The 17984-nt window shown below is 39.3% G+C and overlaps 1 protein-coding gene across 7 annotated transcripts in view; it reads right to left on the minus strand.

The window, feature by feature from the left end:
* The window catches only part of LOC103129859 (ELKS/Rab6-interacting/CAST family member 1-like), a 167649-nt gene that overhangs the window by 42981 nt on the left and 106684 nt on the right, over positions 1-17984 (minus strand). For 6 of the 7 annotated variants that reach the window (XM_016665463.1, XM_016665466.1, XM_016665464.1 and 3 more), the window contains 3 exons: positions 14482-14629; positions 7789-7950; positions 4588-4653 (listed from right to left, as the gene is read on the minus strand). In XM_016665463.1, the coding sequence (XP_016520949.1) occupies positions 4627-4653; positions 7789-7950; positions 14482-14629 (337 nt within the window). In that variant the 3' untranslated portion in view covers positions 4588-4626. Of the gene's footprint in view, positions 1-1848; positions 2557-4587; positions 4654-7788; positions 7951-14481; positions 14630-17984 lie in introns of all 7 variants that reach the window. The other variant, XR_001660118.1, reaches the window with a different exon arrangement.

Genomic DNA, 17984 nt, shown 5'->3' on the forward strand with positions numbered 1-17984 from the left:
TATATATATTGGAATGGGTAAACCAATTTTTTTATTGCTATTTGATTAATAAACAATATTTTACAGTAGAATAATTTATTTGGACACGCTTCCAATTTCCTCTCAATGTCTACCTATGTAACGCTTCAGTTAAGCAGTGCCGGTTAAGCAGTCGGGATCTTGCCGACGGAAGAGGTGGGACACACACAATATGCTGCTAAGCTCTTCTGATCTCCCTTTATTTGAGTTGTGATACTTGGGACGCCCACACAGGAATTTGAGGATTCCTTTTGATTAGTTAAGCAGCACGCACATGCAAATTCTCAATGCATGGATAGGGAACCGATGAGCACGGATTTACTTGCCATCACAGAAACATAAAACTCTATAAAGTTCTGCTACATCTATGTATGTTTGCCCACCATGTGTGGCCACATTGTTGCGTGTGTAATGAGGGTGTTGTGGGAGGGGAAAATGATGCTTACTCAGACAAAATGCCTTCTGGTCCACACTTGAGGTGTTTCACTTTCCCCGTCACAGCTTCAAGAAAACCACCAAAAAGAGGAAACATGAATAAACCTGAATGGCTCGTAAAAGGTGTTTGCTGAACCCTGCATTTCTCATCATCTTGTCGACTTCTATGCTTTTCTGCCTTGATGCATCTCTGGATCCTGTGACTACAGCTTTCCATGCTCACAATGACAATGTGGATACCTCTTGAAAAAACAAAAAACATTGTGAAATCTCTTTTGAAAGCAATGTGTTCTTGCCAACTTAATCAAGATGACACTATAGTTTACAGAGGCCATGACCCTTTAACATTTTTTGCTATGCGGAGCACCAAATCCCCTCCACCAGAGCAAACTTCACTTTGTGTTGCCTCTGGTGTCCTCAGCATTTTACCGTTGATGATTTATTTTGTCTGTCAGTTTATAAAACTGATAAAGGCATTTGTCAGTATGCACTGAGATAGATCTGACACACAGTACGCTCAAGGGTCACTACTCAGGTGTTGCGGAGTTAATGACTTTTCTCCACTCATGTTCAACTGGTGGAACAACCTTTGACTTCACGGACTGATGACGCTGACAGCCGGCTGAAGAATGGCCCCGATCAGACGCCTCTTCTGACCTTCAAGTCACGGTTCACCGATTACCAAAGACACATGGCACGGGACAGCTTTACTCAAGGCCAGACATACAATAGAAAATTATAAAGAACCTGCACATATTTCGGGGTTCGACAGAGGTAGTGGACTGAACAAGCTAAATTTTTGCCTTGTGAACTGCTGCTATATAAATAAACTGAATTGAAATTTGAATACATGGCATGGCTATAACTTTTACAGTCATTACTTTTAAATTTAGCTAAATGTCTGAGGAGGAACTCAACTCACACTTGTTGATGTGTGACTCCAAGAGGGATGCTGACCTCAACATTTTGAACTATTGGTATTAGTGCAAAAACCATATCTAAAATAATGAATGAGATAGAACTTGTATTGGAATTTTATCGTGAACTGTTTTCAACAAGACCATGTTACTTGTTCAAATCTAAAAAAAAAAAAAAAAAAACAGCCCTAAAACATTTTTTTGGGAAACATTTTGTGTCCAAACTAAGATAAAAAAAATAAAATAAAATAATAATAATAAAAAATTAGGCTTGTTTTAATCTGAGTAACATTTAACACTCTCCTGTGGAATGCCTGCCCATCTGGACTCTCTTATTTTCTTTAAAATATTTCTGTCCCAGATTCTTTTAGCCTTACAAAGTATAAATTAATTTATGGTGGAATAAAAGCACAATGTTTCCACAAATGCTATTCAGTCAGCTTTGCTCCTTTGGCCTCATGCTCTCATTCATATTTACCTCCATCCCCCCTTCTTCTGCACTGCGTCTCTAAAAGGACATTCTTATTTCATTAGTGAGGGAGTCCAGTAGGCTAGAAGGTAAACAAAACCTCTGTAATCAAAAACAGAACATACACAACCTAAATGAGCCAATAAGAGTGGAGGATCTACAGAATGAGAGGCATGGATAAACAATCTGTAACTCACACTTTAAAAGTTAATAAGGAAATCACATTGTTGAAGCGGAACTCAATGGTGCTGTTACGAAACAGAAGTCAAATCTATCAGGCACATAGATTCTTAGCTATTTGTCTATCTGTGCTGTCATCTCTGTTTGCTCATATTAGGGAGGGCTCACTCAGGGACAGGATATGGGGATTAGGTACAGCCTTATGTGCTGTAGCTACATACCTCTGAATGGCTCCCATCTGTTCTGCTATAAAGGATAGCTCTACACTCCAGCAGCACTCGTGCTGCGTGCTGCCAGAATAACAGAATCGGATAGATGAGCAGCGTTGATATTGCTAGCCACAATACCACTCTCCACTAAAAGACTAATGTGCCAGGTTTATTCTATTAGAAAGGGATAAAAGGTTCTAATATAAACACACATACACAACTCACTGAATGCATATCCCCAGTTGATATCTGATCAAGGTTTCTGAACCAGTAGGCTAACCAGAGGTCCAGGCTTACCTTAAGGGATATGAGTTAGCGCCGAGAAAGTCTAAGAAAGGTGGAAAGGAGAGGAGTGATGGAAAAATGTGAAGAGATGGAAACTGAGGGAGAGAGGGGGCAGTGTGGTCTGTTTCATTACAGTGAATCTTGACACTGCTGCATTCTCAACACACATGGACTGGATTATAGGCTATGTAGACTGCTCCAACCCCGTATAGCTCACCAACACTTTCTTAAACACAGGCCGCCTTACAAATGTATGGGCAAACATCAAAGATAAGTACAAAACTGTGACAGAGGAAGATGAACTATTTGCTTGCACACATTATAAAACTTAATCCTAAAAGTAAAATGTTCGGGAGAAGTGCAACATTGAGGTTAGAGACACACTCAGCTTGCAATGGTCCACCTGTGGATTACTGGGGGAGTAGAAAAAGATGAACTGGAAACTATGAGTGTACCATGATGCTTGATTTTTGTTCAGGTTCCAACAAGAACTTTTCCAATTTTCAGACCCTTTCAATCTTCCCTCTCTCTTGTCCACACATATACATTTATATAGCCACATTTGAATGCCTTTAAGTTGTTTCTTTATGTCTCATTAACTTAAACATTAGCTCTAAAGAAGCCCTGTCCCCCATGCTCATTTTTTGCATGCCCTCATTTAAAGGCATTCTGAGCCAATGGGGGGCTTCGATATAAACCCCCAAAACCGGAATTATAATTTATGACTCAGCATTCTTGATTTTATGCATTTTTAGCTTGCAGTCTTAAAACAAAAAAAAATCCTCATAACTTTTCTGTGTTGTACTGCAATTAACTACCCCACACACTGGCACATAAAGGGGTGGGGTAGTGCGGTAAAATTTTACTATGACTGAAAAAGCTGAGTGCAAAAAGACAGACTGGACCATCTCTGGTTTTTCTCATTGTGTCATTTTTATCACCTATGGGCTTTGGTGTGTTCGCTTTAGGCAGCAGGGGTGCGTATAGGTCTAACCACGCAGTTACCTATATGGCCACAGACTGCATGTACCACATGGCTGCACAAACAGCATTTGAGTACTTTACAAAAAGGACCCATAAACCCCAAAATAAACCAATTCTTTTCAGTCAACCGAAATTCACAAGCAGTGGAAACAGAGTTGGGTTCTGTTCCACTTTCCTCTGTCTGTCTAGGGTAATGCAGCGGATAGGGTGGTTCCATCAGTGTTTCCTGCTAATGGTAACTCAAGCCCCTTGAAAATGTTGTGCAGAGCATTAAGGGTCGAACAGTACATTCAGCAGCCAGTACGAGATGACATAATATGTTTGGGCTCATAAGAACAAAACAGCACAAGATAGCATTATGTTAGGGAAAACTTAGTTCCCCGTTTTTTTTTTCTGAAATAGTGTAAAGTTGTCATAAATTCTATTTTAGAAAATCAGTAAACACTGTAAAATTATTTTAATCCACATTTGACCAATCCAAATGCTACAGATTTTACCATACTGTGCGTCGTCGGCCAGTGTTACAGCCAATCTTTTTTTTTACTTTAGCCCACTCTGTCAACGTATCAGGACAATTCAAAGCTACCTTTTTTTATCACTCCAAAATAGAATAAGATTCTCAAACACATTAAGCTGCAGGATATCAAGCTTAAAACATGTACCTTAAATCTAGAGTATGCAGCTTTTATAAGGAATATGTTTTTCACACATTTCATAACGGTCCCCATGTTGTGACAGTTTGCTATGAGACAGATAATATGTCAAAAGTTTGATCTCCTCCTCCTCCTTGAGTTACATTTCCAGACCAAAGGATAAGCAGCACAATACAAGACTGTGATTCACAGCATTAAAACCCACCTCTTGGCTGATTGGTTGTTTCTAGTTAGCACTGGGAGAAGGCAGAGGAGGAACTCAGTTTTTGCACAGGTCATATGTCGCATACCAAACTGTCACAACATAGTGACAGTTTCAAGAAATATGTAGAATTTTTTTATTTTTTTAAATAAAAGTTACATACTTCAGCTTTAATATCCAGAAATAATAACAAAAGCTACATTTACAATCAATAGAAGATCTATCAAAAACTTACAGACACCATTGAGATGCAGGTTCCTATGGATAGTACTCATCAAGCCCATATACCCTCTTCGTCATCCTGTGAGAAAACACAGAAAACACGATTTGTGATGTATTAATTATGGCATGTAATTGTTCTTACATGTGGCTATAATCATGTTTAATAATCCTGCGTGTCAACACAGCTGTTTTCTGTTTATAATGGAAGTTAAACTTGGTGATTGTGTATTCACAAGCTGAAACTTACAGTTTTATATTTCAGTTCTCTTGAGCTCATGTGATCTTTAATTATAATAATAATGGTCATGCTCTCTTTCAAAGATGTCATGATATCAACATTTTTTTCTTGGCGCAGTTGTTAAAAACCAATGATATGTTAGAGGTTTCCTTGTGCTGGAAATGTCCAGACAAGAGCTCTGCTAACAAGAAGGTAAATTCACTTAGACAGTAACATTATAATGATTAGCATGAACTGGAAGCTCTCCACAGTCAAGTCCTTACATGCAAAAAGCTAAAGTAGGTCTAGATAAAGCATAGTCTCTGCTAATACGACACCGGAGCTAAGCCAAGCATTGGCTGCAGTTTATATGGTGGTCCTCACTGAACTGAATGGTTCTGACAAGCTCAGTAAACTTAATGGGCTACAATGAAGCAGCTAAGCTACAGTTGTAACATTGGCTTTGCAGCGCAACATGCTAGAAGCTAAATACCAACATGACGTTAACAGCTTTGACAAGCTTGGTAAACAGAAACATACCCTCATCTACATCTTCCAGTGCCGTGACAGCAGGCCGCCTGTTTCAGCACCTCTACACTAATTCTGAGTCTTCTTGTTTTTATAGTTTATTGTGGATGTGTTGTGTGTTTCTGTATCCTCCTACTTTTTTATACAAACTTTTGTGAGCAACTTTTCTTATTCTTTTGTGGATATTATGTTCGGAGACAGTATGAGTGATCACGCTTCTATTACTCCTTGCAGCCTCTGGCAAAACAACCTGATGTCCAATGCGAGCTGAGAAGGAAGAGGGCAGGAATCAAGAGTAGCAATTGGAGTAGATTGTACAGATCCATCAATCTGTCCATCATCATGGGAACCGTGAGGTCTCTTTCCAGGAAACCGGGTAAGCTGGCGGCTCTGCGTGCCATCAAAGGAGCTACTGGGAACCTAGCGTCATCCGGCTGACTGAGATGTGGCTAATCATACAATTTCCAGACTCACAGATAAACATGGGCAGCTTCCATGTGCTCTGGGTGTACAGAATGAATAAGAGCGACAAAGAAAAATAGGGATGGAAAAATCATCTACAAAAAGAAGATGGAGAATCAGTTGCAGCAAAGCAATAAGAGTGGGGTTTGGAGGAGCCTGAAGATCATTCCGAACCACAAACCAAGCCATCACTAAAGCTGCTCCTCCATTGTCAGGTCTCACTCTGACTGGTTAATGTCTGGTCTGGTTCTACCCCGGTACGCAGCATTTCCAATACGTCTGTTCCTCACTGAATATTGGTAGGAACGTGGGCGGGCCATGAGTGTGCAGGAACTGTGGTCAACTCTCCAACGATGTTTGCAGTGAACCTAAGCAATGGTTAGGTTGTGGTTTTGATGGACTCAACTAACCCAGATATTTTCATCTTTGGAGTCTGCAGTGACGCAAGTAATGGGCAAATCAATGGATGCTGTCTGCTGTCAGTCGAATTGCTTACAGACAATACACAGCTGGGCTACCCATCAAGTGGATACGGAAAAATAAATGCTAACAGAAATGAGTTAACCCAATGGATGAACCCAACGCTGTCGTTTGTCACTTCCCGTGTGTCGAGCCCATAACACGCTGCTCTGAGGTAAACCTCTATGCGCGAGATGCTTTTAAGTGACAATACATAGCTTGATTAATCTGCAGTATGTAATATTAAATCACTAAAGTTTTCAGATTAATCACGTGCGTTAAAGCGTTTACGTTGACAGTTCTAGTTATCTAACAAGACCTGCGGAAATCTAAATTATAAATCCTTGAGTTGAAAAGGTGGTTTCCAGAAAACGGGTGCCTCATTACAGCTTCCCTCACTTTCAATCACCTGATGCATCAGAGTCAAAGTAAGATATTGATTCATCTTGTGAGTGAAAAGAACGCAGATGTTCACATGCTTCTGAGAGTTTGAAAGTTAATAATAAAAAGAAACGAAATGAGCGTCAATCAATCACAGACTCTTGCATTCTTTAAGGAATCAAGATGTCCTCTTCCAGAGGTATGAAAGGGAGAAATTATTCAACCAGTTACCTTATCCCTACCTTATTGCTGAGACATTTTAAGCATGCGAAAGCATCTTACCACTATTAAGCACAGGGGATCTCCAGTTCATGTTTGACTCTAATTTAGACAGCAGATTCAGAATTATTTATAAAGAGTACAGACACGCAACAGTTCATTTCAAACAGAACAAATGTAGAAATATAGACCCAGGTGGAAATTCCCAACTATTCATCTTAAAGCCACACACTCAGTGAGACAGATGCACCATTTCACAGTTTGGAATCCCCCCATGTACAACAATAGAGCTGTGATGAGTTTGAATTCAATTCAAATATACATAAAAAAAAAATGCTTTTATGAGTTAATGGGAAGACGCCGTCTTTTGTAAAGATTGCTTTCACCTACAGGCAGTTTCATCAGGGTACATAGAACAAATAAACGCTCAAGTATGCATCCCATGTGCATCCACATCAATGCCAGTGTGCACCTTTATGAACACACAACACGTGCTTGTGCCTAAAACAACAGTGCTGTCTGCAGACACATTAAGGGTGTCCTCGGGGCAATGTGGGTAATATGCGCAGACAGAAAGGAGGGAGCTTGTATAAGAGTTGGAGGATATATAAACTAATCTCACATACAAACCCCATCAATCAAAAACAATCATTTGGCAGCTTTTTCCTTCAGGCCTCTTATCTGGCTGATATGAAGAACTCTAACTTGGCAGGAAGTATTGGGGTTTGAGGGTTAAAAAAAAAAAAAAAAGAAGGGAGACAAGAAATGTTATGCTGTCAAAGAAGACCACAACTGAGCGCCGGTGGAGTTGATAAATATGAAATTGCATCAACCTTAAGGGCATGAAGATGAAGGCTCAGAACTTGTAAACTTGTGTAAACAAGCCCGGAGTTCATCTGCTCCTTCAAGGTGTGTGTGCATGTGTCCGTGTGTAGTATTTGTTCTGACCTGATCCATCGGAGGTCGGTGGTTGGCATGTGGGTCCCCTCTTGGCAGACTCCGGTGATGCAAATTTGCTGTATGCATGTGGTGCAAATGATGAGGGTGATGTTGGGGGTGGATGTAGTCCTCCTCATAATTGTCTGCTATTAACTTCATTCTGCTCTGGGTCTACAAAAAGGAAATAACACAATAGTTTAAATGCAACTGTAAGACTTGCACACAAAGCCATTCATTTCCCCAACACTGCTTATTTGTTCCATGAACATTTCTCCTGAATCTTTGAATGATTAGGCTGAGGAATTTCTGCATGGAGGGGAAAGTATGTCGAAAGCCATCAAAGATGATAAAAACTGAGCCGCTAACATTTGACAGGTTGTAAATTGTGCAAGTTGGAGCGCTTAATGGAACTATCATAAGTCTGTCATACATATTTCAAATTATGTTTTAAATTGAATGAGATAAATCCCTGCAAGTACAGTTGTTGCTTTGTGTAGCCCAGGGCCACACTGAAGCAACCTTAGTTTTGCATGTCACTGATTAAATTTACCCCTAAATGTGCATCAAATGCTTCTAAATGGTGACTCTATATGTCTATTATATGTATTGAGAAAGAAGACATGATGCTAGAGTAAGGTAACAGTGTGGGCTGACTAATGTTAACAATCAGCCTAACTGATATAGAGACAGAAAAAAATTAGGTGCACATATACTGACATTCTCAGTTTTAGTGTTTTAACACTGTATAGTTTCCCGCAGGGTAGACATGATTGTGGAGTCAGTGGTGGGATTGTGTATGTGTAAGACGTAGATGACTCCAAGAAAAGGCGTGCAATTCTGCGGCCAAACTCTTGCGGCTTTCCCCAAGTTTAATGGGAGCCAGGCATTGGGAGAAACAGACAAATAGCCTGAGTCAGCTGTGAAGACATAGGTGAGATAGAGTAACAGTAGTTAGCACCCTAGGGATAACAGAGCTGTGATAAGAGGCTGGAGCATAATGACTGAGGAAACAAGCCAGTCAGGATCACAGGAGAGGATCTGACTGGTCTTTAAGATGGTTGCAATTAGCTTAAACTTGAGAAGAGCCTCTCAGATAAGGTGAGAACACTGTCAAGGCTGTGGGAGGTGAAGAGAAACAAGTTAGGGACGGTCGGAGGAGGGTTTCAGACAAACATCAGACCGGTGGTTAGAGGTGTTAAACATCAGGTTCAGGTGTCCACATCATTATGACCTTAGGTGCTACCATTAGCAGGTGTGACTGGGTGGAGTAAGGTTATGCGTACTAGCTACAGAGCTATCACCTGTAATCGAAGGCAGACACCATGTAAACACACAGGTGGTGCTTAGTTGTGTAATCTCCACAATGTCAAACAAGCCTCATTCTTTGAATCGGTCTTAAGCAGAGGGGGGAAATTAGACTGGAGATGAACATAATTACCCTTTGATCAATCACTTTGGTTGGCTTTGACCTGTTGGCAATATGAATATGTCATCTTTTCAGTGATGCGTCACTGTAGCGGGTTGACCACATAAAGGTTGCCCTGCGACAGACTGGCGACCCGTCCAGGGTGAACCACGCCTCTTCCCCGAAACGTTCGCTGGAGATAGGCACCAGCACACCTCCCGACCCCATTAGGGGAAAGGATGGATGGATGGGTAAAGGTTGTGAATTCAAAAAGAAGACATTATGTAAGAAGCTTACTTCTATTATTTTCTTGCACCTCCCAGTGACAAAATAAGGAGATAAAGAGCTGTAAGATCTAATCTGCATTTTCCATGTTGACATGTCTATGGCAGACAGTGAGAAAGTGAGACAGAGACTTAAATCAGACAACAAGAAGGTCTAAGTTGCTATTTTAAATCCTTTTTAAGCTTTCATATGGGTTTGGAAATATTGACATCATAGTCACTTTGGGAATCTCAAAGTTAAGTATGTATGATCTCTATGGAACAAAAAGGGAGACTATATTTGAAGTAATAGTATGCTGACTTTGCTGATAGCTAACACGATAAAAAAAAGCTAACTTGCCTTTGCACGTTAGAGAGGCCCCTTCACTGTCCACTTTCAAAGCTCGTCTTAAAACCCATCTATTTTACTTGGCTTTTAACTCCATTGGGATCTAGTTTTAAATTGTATGTTTGTTTTTAAACTGTAAGAGTTTTTATTTTTTATTTATTTATTTATTTTTTTATTGTTATGTTGTGTTTTAATGTACAGCACTTTGTATCAGCTGTGGTTGTTTTAAAGTGCTTTATAAATAAAGCTGGTATGGTATGGTATAACCTTAAAATGCCAACGACTCAATCGTTTCACAGCAACTGCTCTTTCAAACAAGTTTTGTGATGATCCCTTGTGTGAACAACATTAATAATCACCAGGTGTGTAGGCAGGAAGGCTAAAATTAAAAACTTAATCTGATGCTGGTGTTGGCAGATCAAAGGAGAGAGAGAGAAAAAAAAGGAAAACAGCCAAAAAAGAAAAAAAATAATCTAATTGGTGCGTCTCTAAATTAGTAATTTGGAAGCATCTTACTTTTGGATTTGGATTTGAACATTTGGGTATTTGAGGAAACTAGTTTAATATTGGAGACACAAAGAAAACACACGCATTAACTCTTTTCTTGAGGACATGTTCCATAATGTTTGTGTAAAAACAAAGGTGTTCACACTTAAAAAGCCTTTCAGGTGGAATATGTGCGTTTTAATTAGTGTTAATTAGTAGTCTTGTAGAGTAAACAGCTCGCCAGTTTCCTCCAGGCCTGCTTGTAGATCACAGGCAAAGCAGCTCACACAGGTGGCACGAATGCATGTGGAGAAAAAATACACAGGCTCTTCACCTAAATCTCTAAGCAAAACCCACTATATTATTTGGCTCTTTGTGTGTTTTTGTATGTGTATCAATGTGCAGCCGCTGATGTAAACATGGCAGCAATCACCGCTAAGCTCACAGCTGCACTGCAAACCCCAACACAAGCCCTGTGTAAATCACAAGCCTGCTCTGATTAAAGAGTGGCTGTATTAACACATATGGACACAGGAAGCTGACAAAAAAACCCTTAAAAAAAAAAAAAAACAAAGAAAAAAAACAGCTGTACTTCAGAAAGGCTGTGCAAGTTTCACAACAATTAAGCAGGGTCCTTTAATCAGGTCTATCCGTGTGTTAAGCATTACTCAGTTATCCTAGAGGAAAAAAAAAAAAAAAACAGAAAAGAGTTAACAGGCTAAGGACAGATACTAAACTGTGTTATAAAATAGGGACAAGATTAAGGGGAAAAGTCACAGAAAACACACCTCAGAGATTTCCTAATTCATCTTACCCTCAACTTTAAAGCACTACTGATGTGAGATCATCCATTACTTGGATGAAATGCTAAGAGAATTCCCACACTGGGACACATTTTCTGAGACTCTTTTCCCCGAGAAAAGAGAAAAGAGTCTCGCATGTGTGCGCGCGTGTGTTTGCGTGTGTGCGTGCGTAAGTGCCTGTGTTTGTATATGAATGGTTGTCTGAACTACAGAAGGGTTTTCGCCTACACTAGGAAAAAAAGTGAATGAAAGGAAAGTTTGTTTAATACACACATACCCACACATGCATCTTAAAAAAGAGGGATGTGGGGAGGTCAGACAGGTCAGTGCTATCTGTAAATCAATCTGCTGTCTCAAGATCAGCTTTCCCGGAGAGACCTTGAGTGCCATAATTCTTTGGCATTTCCTAGTTAGTTTCCTTCCGCAAAAAGACATTTACGGACCTGAGGAGGGCTCCCTATCATGAAATTTGTGTCAATGAGTCAGTGCCTAAGTGTACAGAGCTGAGTAGTGCGAACGCAACAGAATTTATAGTCATATTCAATAAATTAAAATAAGCATCCCGGTGAGACTCGTTTGTTAGATTAGAAGTACCTTTTGAAAAGAACAACCTTTAAGCATGTTTTAAACTAACACTTTGTTAATGTAAACCAACAATGTTTTTATTATTGGTGTGATACAATATCCTAATCTTAAACGTCGGTTTATCATTAACTGTAAGATGAAGATCATCAAAATAACAGAAATAAAGGTATGAAAATAGTTATGTAATTAACTTTGTGAATGGATTTATTAACTTAGCTTTTCACTGATGTTCTAATTTATTGCATACGATTGTTGTATATGCATATGAGAGTCCAGTTTTATACCAATTGCTACAGGAAAAGAAATCTTGGACATTTTACTGTGAGCACGTTTTATTCCCTGTTACCATTTCACCTCCCATTCATATAATTTTTATATTTTTATTATCTTTCTAAAGGTCAGCAAGAAAATTTAAATTGTTCACTAAAAAACTCAAATATCTGGTTACAAAAAAAAAAAAAAAATCCTGGACTTAAAATCCATCATGTAAAACAAAATGTTATTCTTATGACTGTAATCATCACTGTACTTCTTCTGTTTACAGATCATGACGAAGTGTGTAATATTGGGGAAATCTTCAAAGCAAAACCAAGGAAGATGAGGGGAAAAAAAAAAGACCATAAATGTTATGTGTTTTAAACAAAAAAAGGGGCAACAATCATCTTGACTGTTCTCTAAAAACCTGAATTAATTTGAAAGTAACAGTGTGAGAAATGAAAACAAATTTGAGCAATTCATATCTCTGATGTGTAAATTCAGTCGTAGCAGGCAAGTTTGGGTTAAGTCTCCAGGGGCTCATTCATCCCACTGAACCACAAACAGGATCTAACTCATTTTGGAATAATTCAGTATATCTACAGAGGTTAATTTAATGACTGCAAAGCCCAGATCCTGTGGCGGCAAAGCAAGCTCCTGCTGTTATGTACTTGGTGGTCAGGGATCGTTATCTAGACAATATGCTTTGTTTAATGTCTTTTGTTGGGAAAAAATGTTTCTCATTTCTTCTTCTTTTTCATTCAAGCACTTATTCAAAATTGTCCCTCATATTCCCAACATGCAAAGTTGTGTGTGTGTGCATGCATGTGTGTGTGTGCGTGTGTGTGTGTGTGTGTGTGCGGGTGTGTGCGTGTGTGTGTGTGCGTGTGTGTGTGTGTGCGTATAAGGATGTCAAAGAAGGCAAGCACTCATTTCACAGCGCTACAAACAAAACTGATATTCTGTTTTGTTTAAGTTGTACAGTTTTGTGGTATTTTAAAGAGAAAATGCTTTTCTTATCAGTTGTAGTACATGATGCAGAGTTCTGGTTCTACAGGTCCGAATAGATTGCCATTTTTCCTGAACATTACATGATCCAACCAGCATAACTTTGGTAGGATACAGACTTCTGGAAACATCGGTCCTGATGAACTCCAAAAAGTTAGGAATTTGGCTTATAAGACCTTCCAGATTGCAAAGGAGGAACTACTGCTTCTGTAACATTAGCACTTATGTCTCACTTTCTTTGTAATGTGCTAACAGGCACATCCAAAATTGTCCAGACCACAAAATGTCAAAACTACTTTTATGGAGAAAATCACTTCTGCTCATGATCAGTTCAGCAAATGCATTCGATTAGCAACACCTGGTTGTCATTTACCCTCCTAATTTCAAAAGTATCCAAAAGTATGCACTCCGCTTCTGCATTTTGGTTGAGTTAACATGAAATTTTTGAAATATATTTTACAACCTTATCTTATGATGTGTAAACATAAAGTTTTAATGCAAGATTAATACATGTCTCAGGATGTTTGCATAAATCTACTCTGCAAGCACAAGAAGGATGGAAAGTTTATTATGTTCTGCCTTTTTTTCTGTCGTGCAAGTTTGTCACATTCGTCTGGTGTTCCAAACCCAGAAGCCACATCACTGAAACTAGAGCTTCTCATCACATCATCAGGTGGACTTTAACTGCTAGTTACCCAATAGGAAAACATGACGCATCAAATGGTGATAAACAGATAATTGGCTTTCCTTGAAATACCTTGAATGGAGCTGCACCCCCAAGGAACTGTTTACAAGATGCAAACCTAGGTTTGCACTTATATCCACATCCAGTCACTGGATCTGCTGACTTTTAAACCCCTTATTTTTCCCAGAAGCCTCCAGTGACTCAGGAGGCCGTACATGTAGACGCCCTGCTGTTAGCTCATTATCGTTAGCATTCATGTTTGATCAGTCAGTGATGCGGTCTGACCAGATCTTAATGACCCACATACCTTCCTGAGCCTGAGGTTATGTCGAGAACCAAAGCAGCATGGAAAATAGCAAGGTGTGTGTGTGCATAGGTGTATGTCTGCCTGACTTATGTCTGTTTAGCCAGCAGGCCTCAGACAAAAACAGTCCGGCAGTGACTCAACAATGACACTCGTCTGCGACTAGAGTGTATCCAGTAACTGATTGCAACATGCCTGTTTAGAGAATAGGTTCCATGATGTGATAACGTGCCTGGATTTGGATTCCAAAATCTGGTTTTCTTCCTTTGGCATGTGGTGATTAAATGCAGCAACTGTGGCTACTACAAGTTATTAACTTCTATCTGTTCCCAGTTTTAAGTTCAAAAGTTTTGCCATGAGGCATCTGTAATTCAAACAATGCCCCGCAATAGGCAGCAGGATTTAATTTGTAGCCCCGCTTTGATTCTTAAGCCCAGAACTGTCCCTCTGTAGATTTACAAAGCTGTCCCTCTGTATGGAAAAGTTAACTGTCTGGACAAAAGATTATTCGTTTCAAAGGATGAACGAATAACTTTATTGCTTTGTGTGGAGATTGTACCTGCTGTTTGAGCTGGTGCATGAGTCTGTCCTTCTCCCTTTTCAGAGCCATCACCTCCTCCTGGGCTTTCTTGCGTTTGGAAGAAGATAATTCCAGAAGGGCAATATTAGCATCTTTCTCACTGATGGCTGCCAGCAACGCCTGCTGCCTGACATGGTGAGAAAAACACAAGGAAGTATGCACTGAGTAACTGAGAACAGTATCAACATTAATTCTTGGTTATGAACTCCAATGAAATTACAGCAATAAATACAAAAATGTAAAAAAAACAACAAAAAAAACATACTGAAGCTGAATTTTTTAGTGCGTATAAAGATGTCAACCACCCTCATTCCAGACCTCAACAGATTCCACTGAAAAGATACAGACACCTTTGAAGTGGTGTGCTAAGAGGTAAATTAGTGGTACCTCACTGTGACTCACCGGCATGTAACAGCGTAATTGACTCTGCAGACTAAAGAGGACATAAAAGCTTTCTTCTGTCCATATTGGTGTGTTTGGGGTGTTATATATTAGCTGCATTTCCATTACAAATGTGCTCAAAACTTTGTCGATATTCCGCTAATGTTAAAATAAATAAATAAATAAAAACACAATTTCGCTATTGTGGCATTTCCATTAAATAACACAATTGCAATCACAAGTGAATACATTTGTCCAGGTGATAAGGCATGAAAAAACATGCCATGCCATCATCATACTGCCACTTCCTGTTGTCTTCCTTGTCTTTTCCACCAGTAGTAACATCTGTTTACTGATCACATGACTTGTGATGTGAAAATAGTGTTTCCATTGCAATTTTGCAAAGTACACTAAATTTGATTCAGCTGCAAAACCACCTCATTCTAGAGCAAAAACGTACTTTTCAAAACTGGTATGTTTCCATTAAAGGAGCAGTATTATGTAAAATCAACTTTTTTAGCTTTATATCATATTATGATGTTATTCCCTCAACAAAATCATAACTGAAGTGTCGCCTTGATTCTTTCGTGCATGTTTGAGCAATCTCCCATGGCAACTATGCAATTGTGAAAACGCCTGGTTGAACCTGGTTGGTGGTGCTCCACCTCCGAGGAGCCCCACCTCCTTAGAAGTATCCAAACTTCCGCTTCACAGAGCGCCCCCTCCCTCCTCAGCTTCAACAGACTCACCAGTAGCAAACACCTGGTGGACCTGGGAATCTGCTGAGCTCATTATATGAACCTCTAGTGAAACGCTGGTTAAAAAAAACAAAAAACCTGTTAAAAGGTTAATAAAGGAGAGCTGTTGTGATGACTTCCTGAAGATGAAGTTTCGGAAAGAGCAGGAGTTTTTTAAGAGTCAACGCATAATACACTTTTAATCAAATGTGTTTTTGTAATTCCAAACTGGTAAATGTGGACGCTCAGCCGCATTGGTAGGTTCTGTTTCAAAAGCTAATTTTTGATGACTTCTAACAACGGCATCTTCTTTCATAGGGGCAAAACGTGGTTGTTTTGTCCCTACAGAGCTTTAATTGGGATTTCTTGCCCCGGTTTTATTAGGGCCAGATTTTGAAGTGCAAAGCTTATATACATTGTGTCAAACTATTCTTCCGTCTGAGCTGTAGATCTCTGCAGCTCCTTTGGCATTACCAGTGGCATCCTGGCTGCTTCTGTTTGCTGTTCTTCTTGTTCGGTCTGTGAGTTAGATGAATGGTTATTCCTATGCAGATTTACAGGGTTGCTGTATTTTTTCTGTTTCACAATGATGAACTGAACAGTGCTGAAGGACATGTTCCAAACTGGGAATAACGCTTTTTAGCCTTAATTTGAACTTCTCCACAACTTTATTCCAAAAAATGTCTGACGTGTTTTCCGGACTTCATCATGGTGTTTGTTCAATTATGTTTTCTGACCAATCTCTGAGGCCTTCGCAGAGCAGATAATATTATTTACAATCCATACGGAGATTATTGAATCCAACTGGTCACACCAATTTTATTTAGGAGTATTCAAGATCTCAATTTCGGCATTCAACATGCTGACTGAAGTGCACTTAATCTAGCGCTCCTTAAACTTAGACAGGGATTCCATAGAAAGGACACAGACATCTTTGAAGTGGTCTGCTAAGTGGTGTATTAGTCGAACATCACTGTGACTCACCGGCATGTAGCGGTGTAATAGACTCTGTAGGCAAAAAAGGATATGACATCTTTCAACTGTCCTCGCCGGTTAACAGAGTGCATGTGTGTGCGTGTGTCTGTGAGTGTACATCCTGTTCCAGAGGGGAAGCAGCGAATGACTCTCTACAGGTGTAGATGAAACACACCAACAAGGGTCATTATACACAAACAACCAGATGTACAAATATACCGCAAGAGGACCGACGAGCATGTGCAGCAAAGTCTGTGTCTTTAAAGCAGATCTTTGATTACAGTCTCTGTCATCAAACAGGATGTTGTAAATCCAGTGTTACGACACACACACATTGTCTACCCACTCTTGTAAACACACTTAGGAGTAAAAATGTTCTCACAGACGGTCAGCGACAAACACACGCACCCACGCGCACACACCTATGCCTCTTTAATTAATTACTGTAAAAATATGACTAAGAAACTTGTCACCCAAAAAACCTAAAAAGGCTAACAAAAATATGAAGAAGTATCTTTAAGTGAAGCAAGGACTAAATAGGAGTACTATTTCTTGCTTTTACAGTGACTATTCTGTAAACGGCAATAGTTTCTGAAGGTATTTGAATAAACAAAGCAGCTGAGCTCCAGACTCTTAAATTGCATTTAACAAGCATTTAACCAGCATAGCATTGTGTGGGTTTGTGCAAGGTAAGTAGTAGAAGAGTGAGTCTGCCGCATTTAAAATACACTTAATCTATTTAGAATTGACCTGCAATGGCGTACTTTTATTCCATGATTTAAGTCCCTGTAGAAACAATCCACTTGTAAAAATAAACATTCTGAAGTCTGAATAAAGTCATGTTGGACCGGGAGTCAAAATGTTGTGTTTTTAGCACAATTATCTTGAGATCGCATCTGGATTCTCCAATTCCAGGCCATTAATAGATCTCTGTTTGTGCTTGCATGTAGGGTGTATTTGCTAGTGAATGCATGTGGATTCTGACATGGTCTGGAGTAGCTATTCACATCCATCATTAATCACAAAGTAGGACCAAAAAGCCAATTTCCATCTCTCCTTATCTGTTTCTGTTCTATTTCTGTTTTTTTAATGCCAACTGTAATAAAAACACACATACTGACTTACATTGGCGTTTTATCGGATTCAATTAATTCTGCTTGACCTGGTCCTTCATGTGGTAATAATTCTTTAGTTTTAAATTATTCAATAAAAAAAAAAGCCTGTGCAACAGAGGAATTTTACAGATTAAAGCAGTGTAATTCAGCCTAAATCATTTTTCAGCACTTTTTCAAATTAGAGAAATATTAGATTTCTCTAATATTTGCACATTAGAAGAATATACTGTAATGTGCAAATATTTGCAGACGTTCTAAAGCTCTATCTTTAGCT

The sequence above is a fragment of the Poecilia formosa genome, unplaced genomic scaffold (assembly GCF_000485575.1).
Source record: "Poecilia formosa unplaced genomic scaffold, Poecilia_formosa-5.1.2 Scaffold586, whole genome shotgun sequence".
In the NCBI taxonomy this organism is placed as follows: Eukaryota; Metazoa; Chordata; class Actinopteri; order Cyprinodontiformes; family Poeciliidae; genus Poecilia; species Poecilia formosa.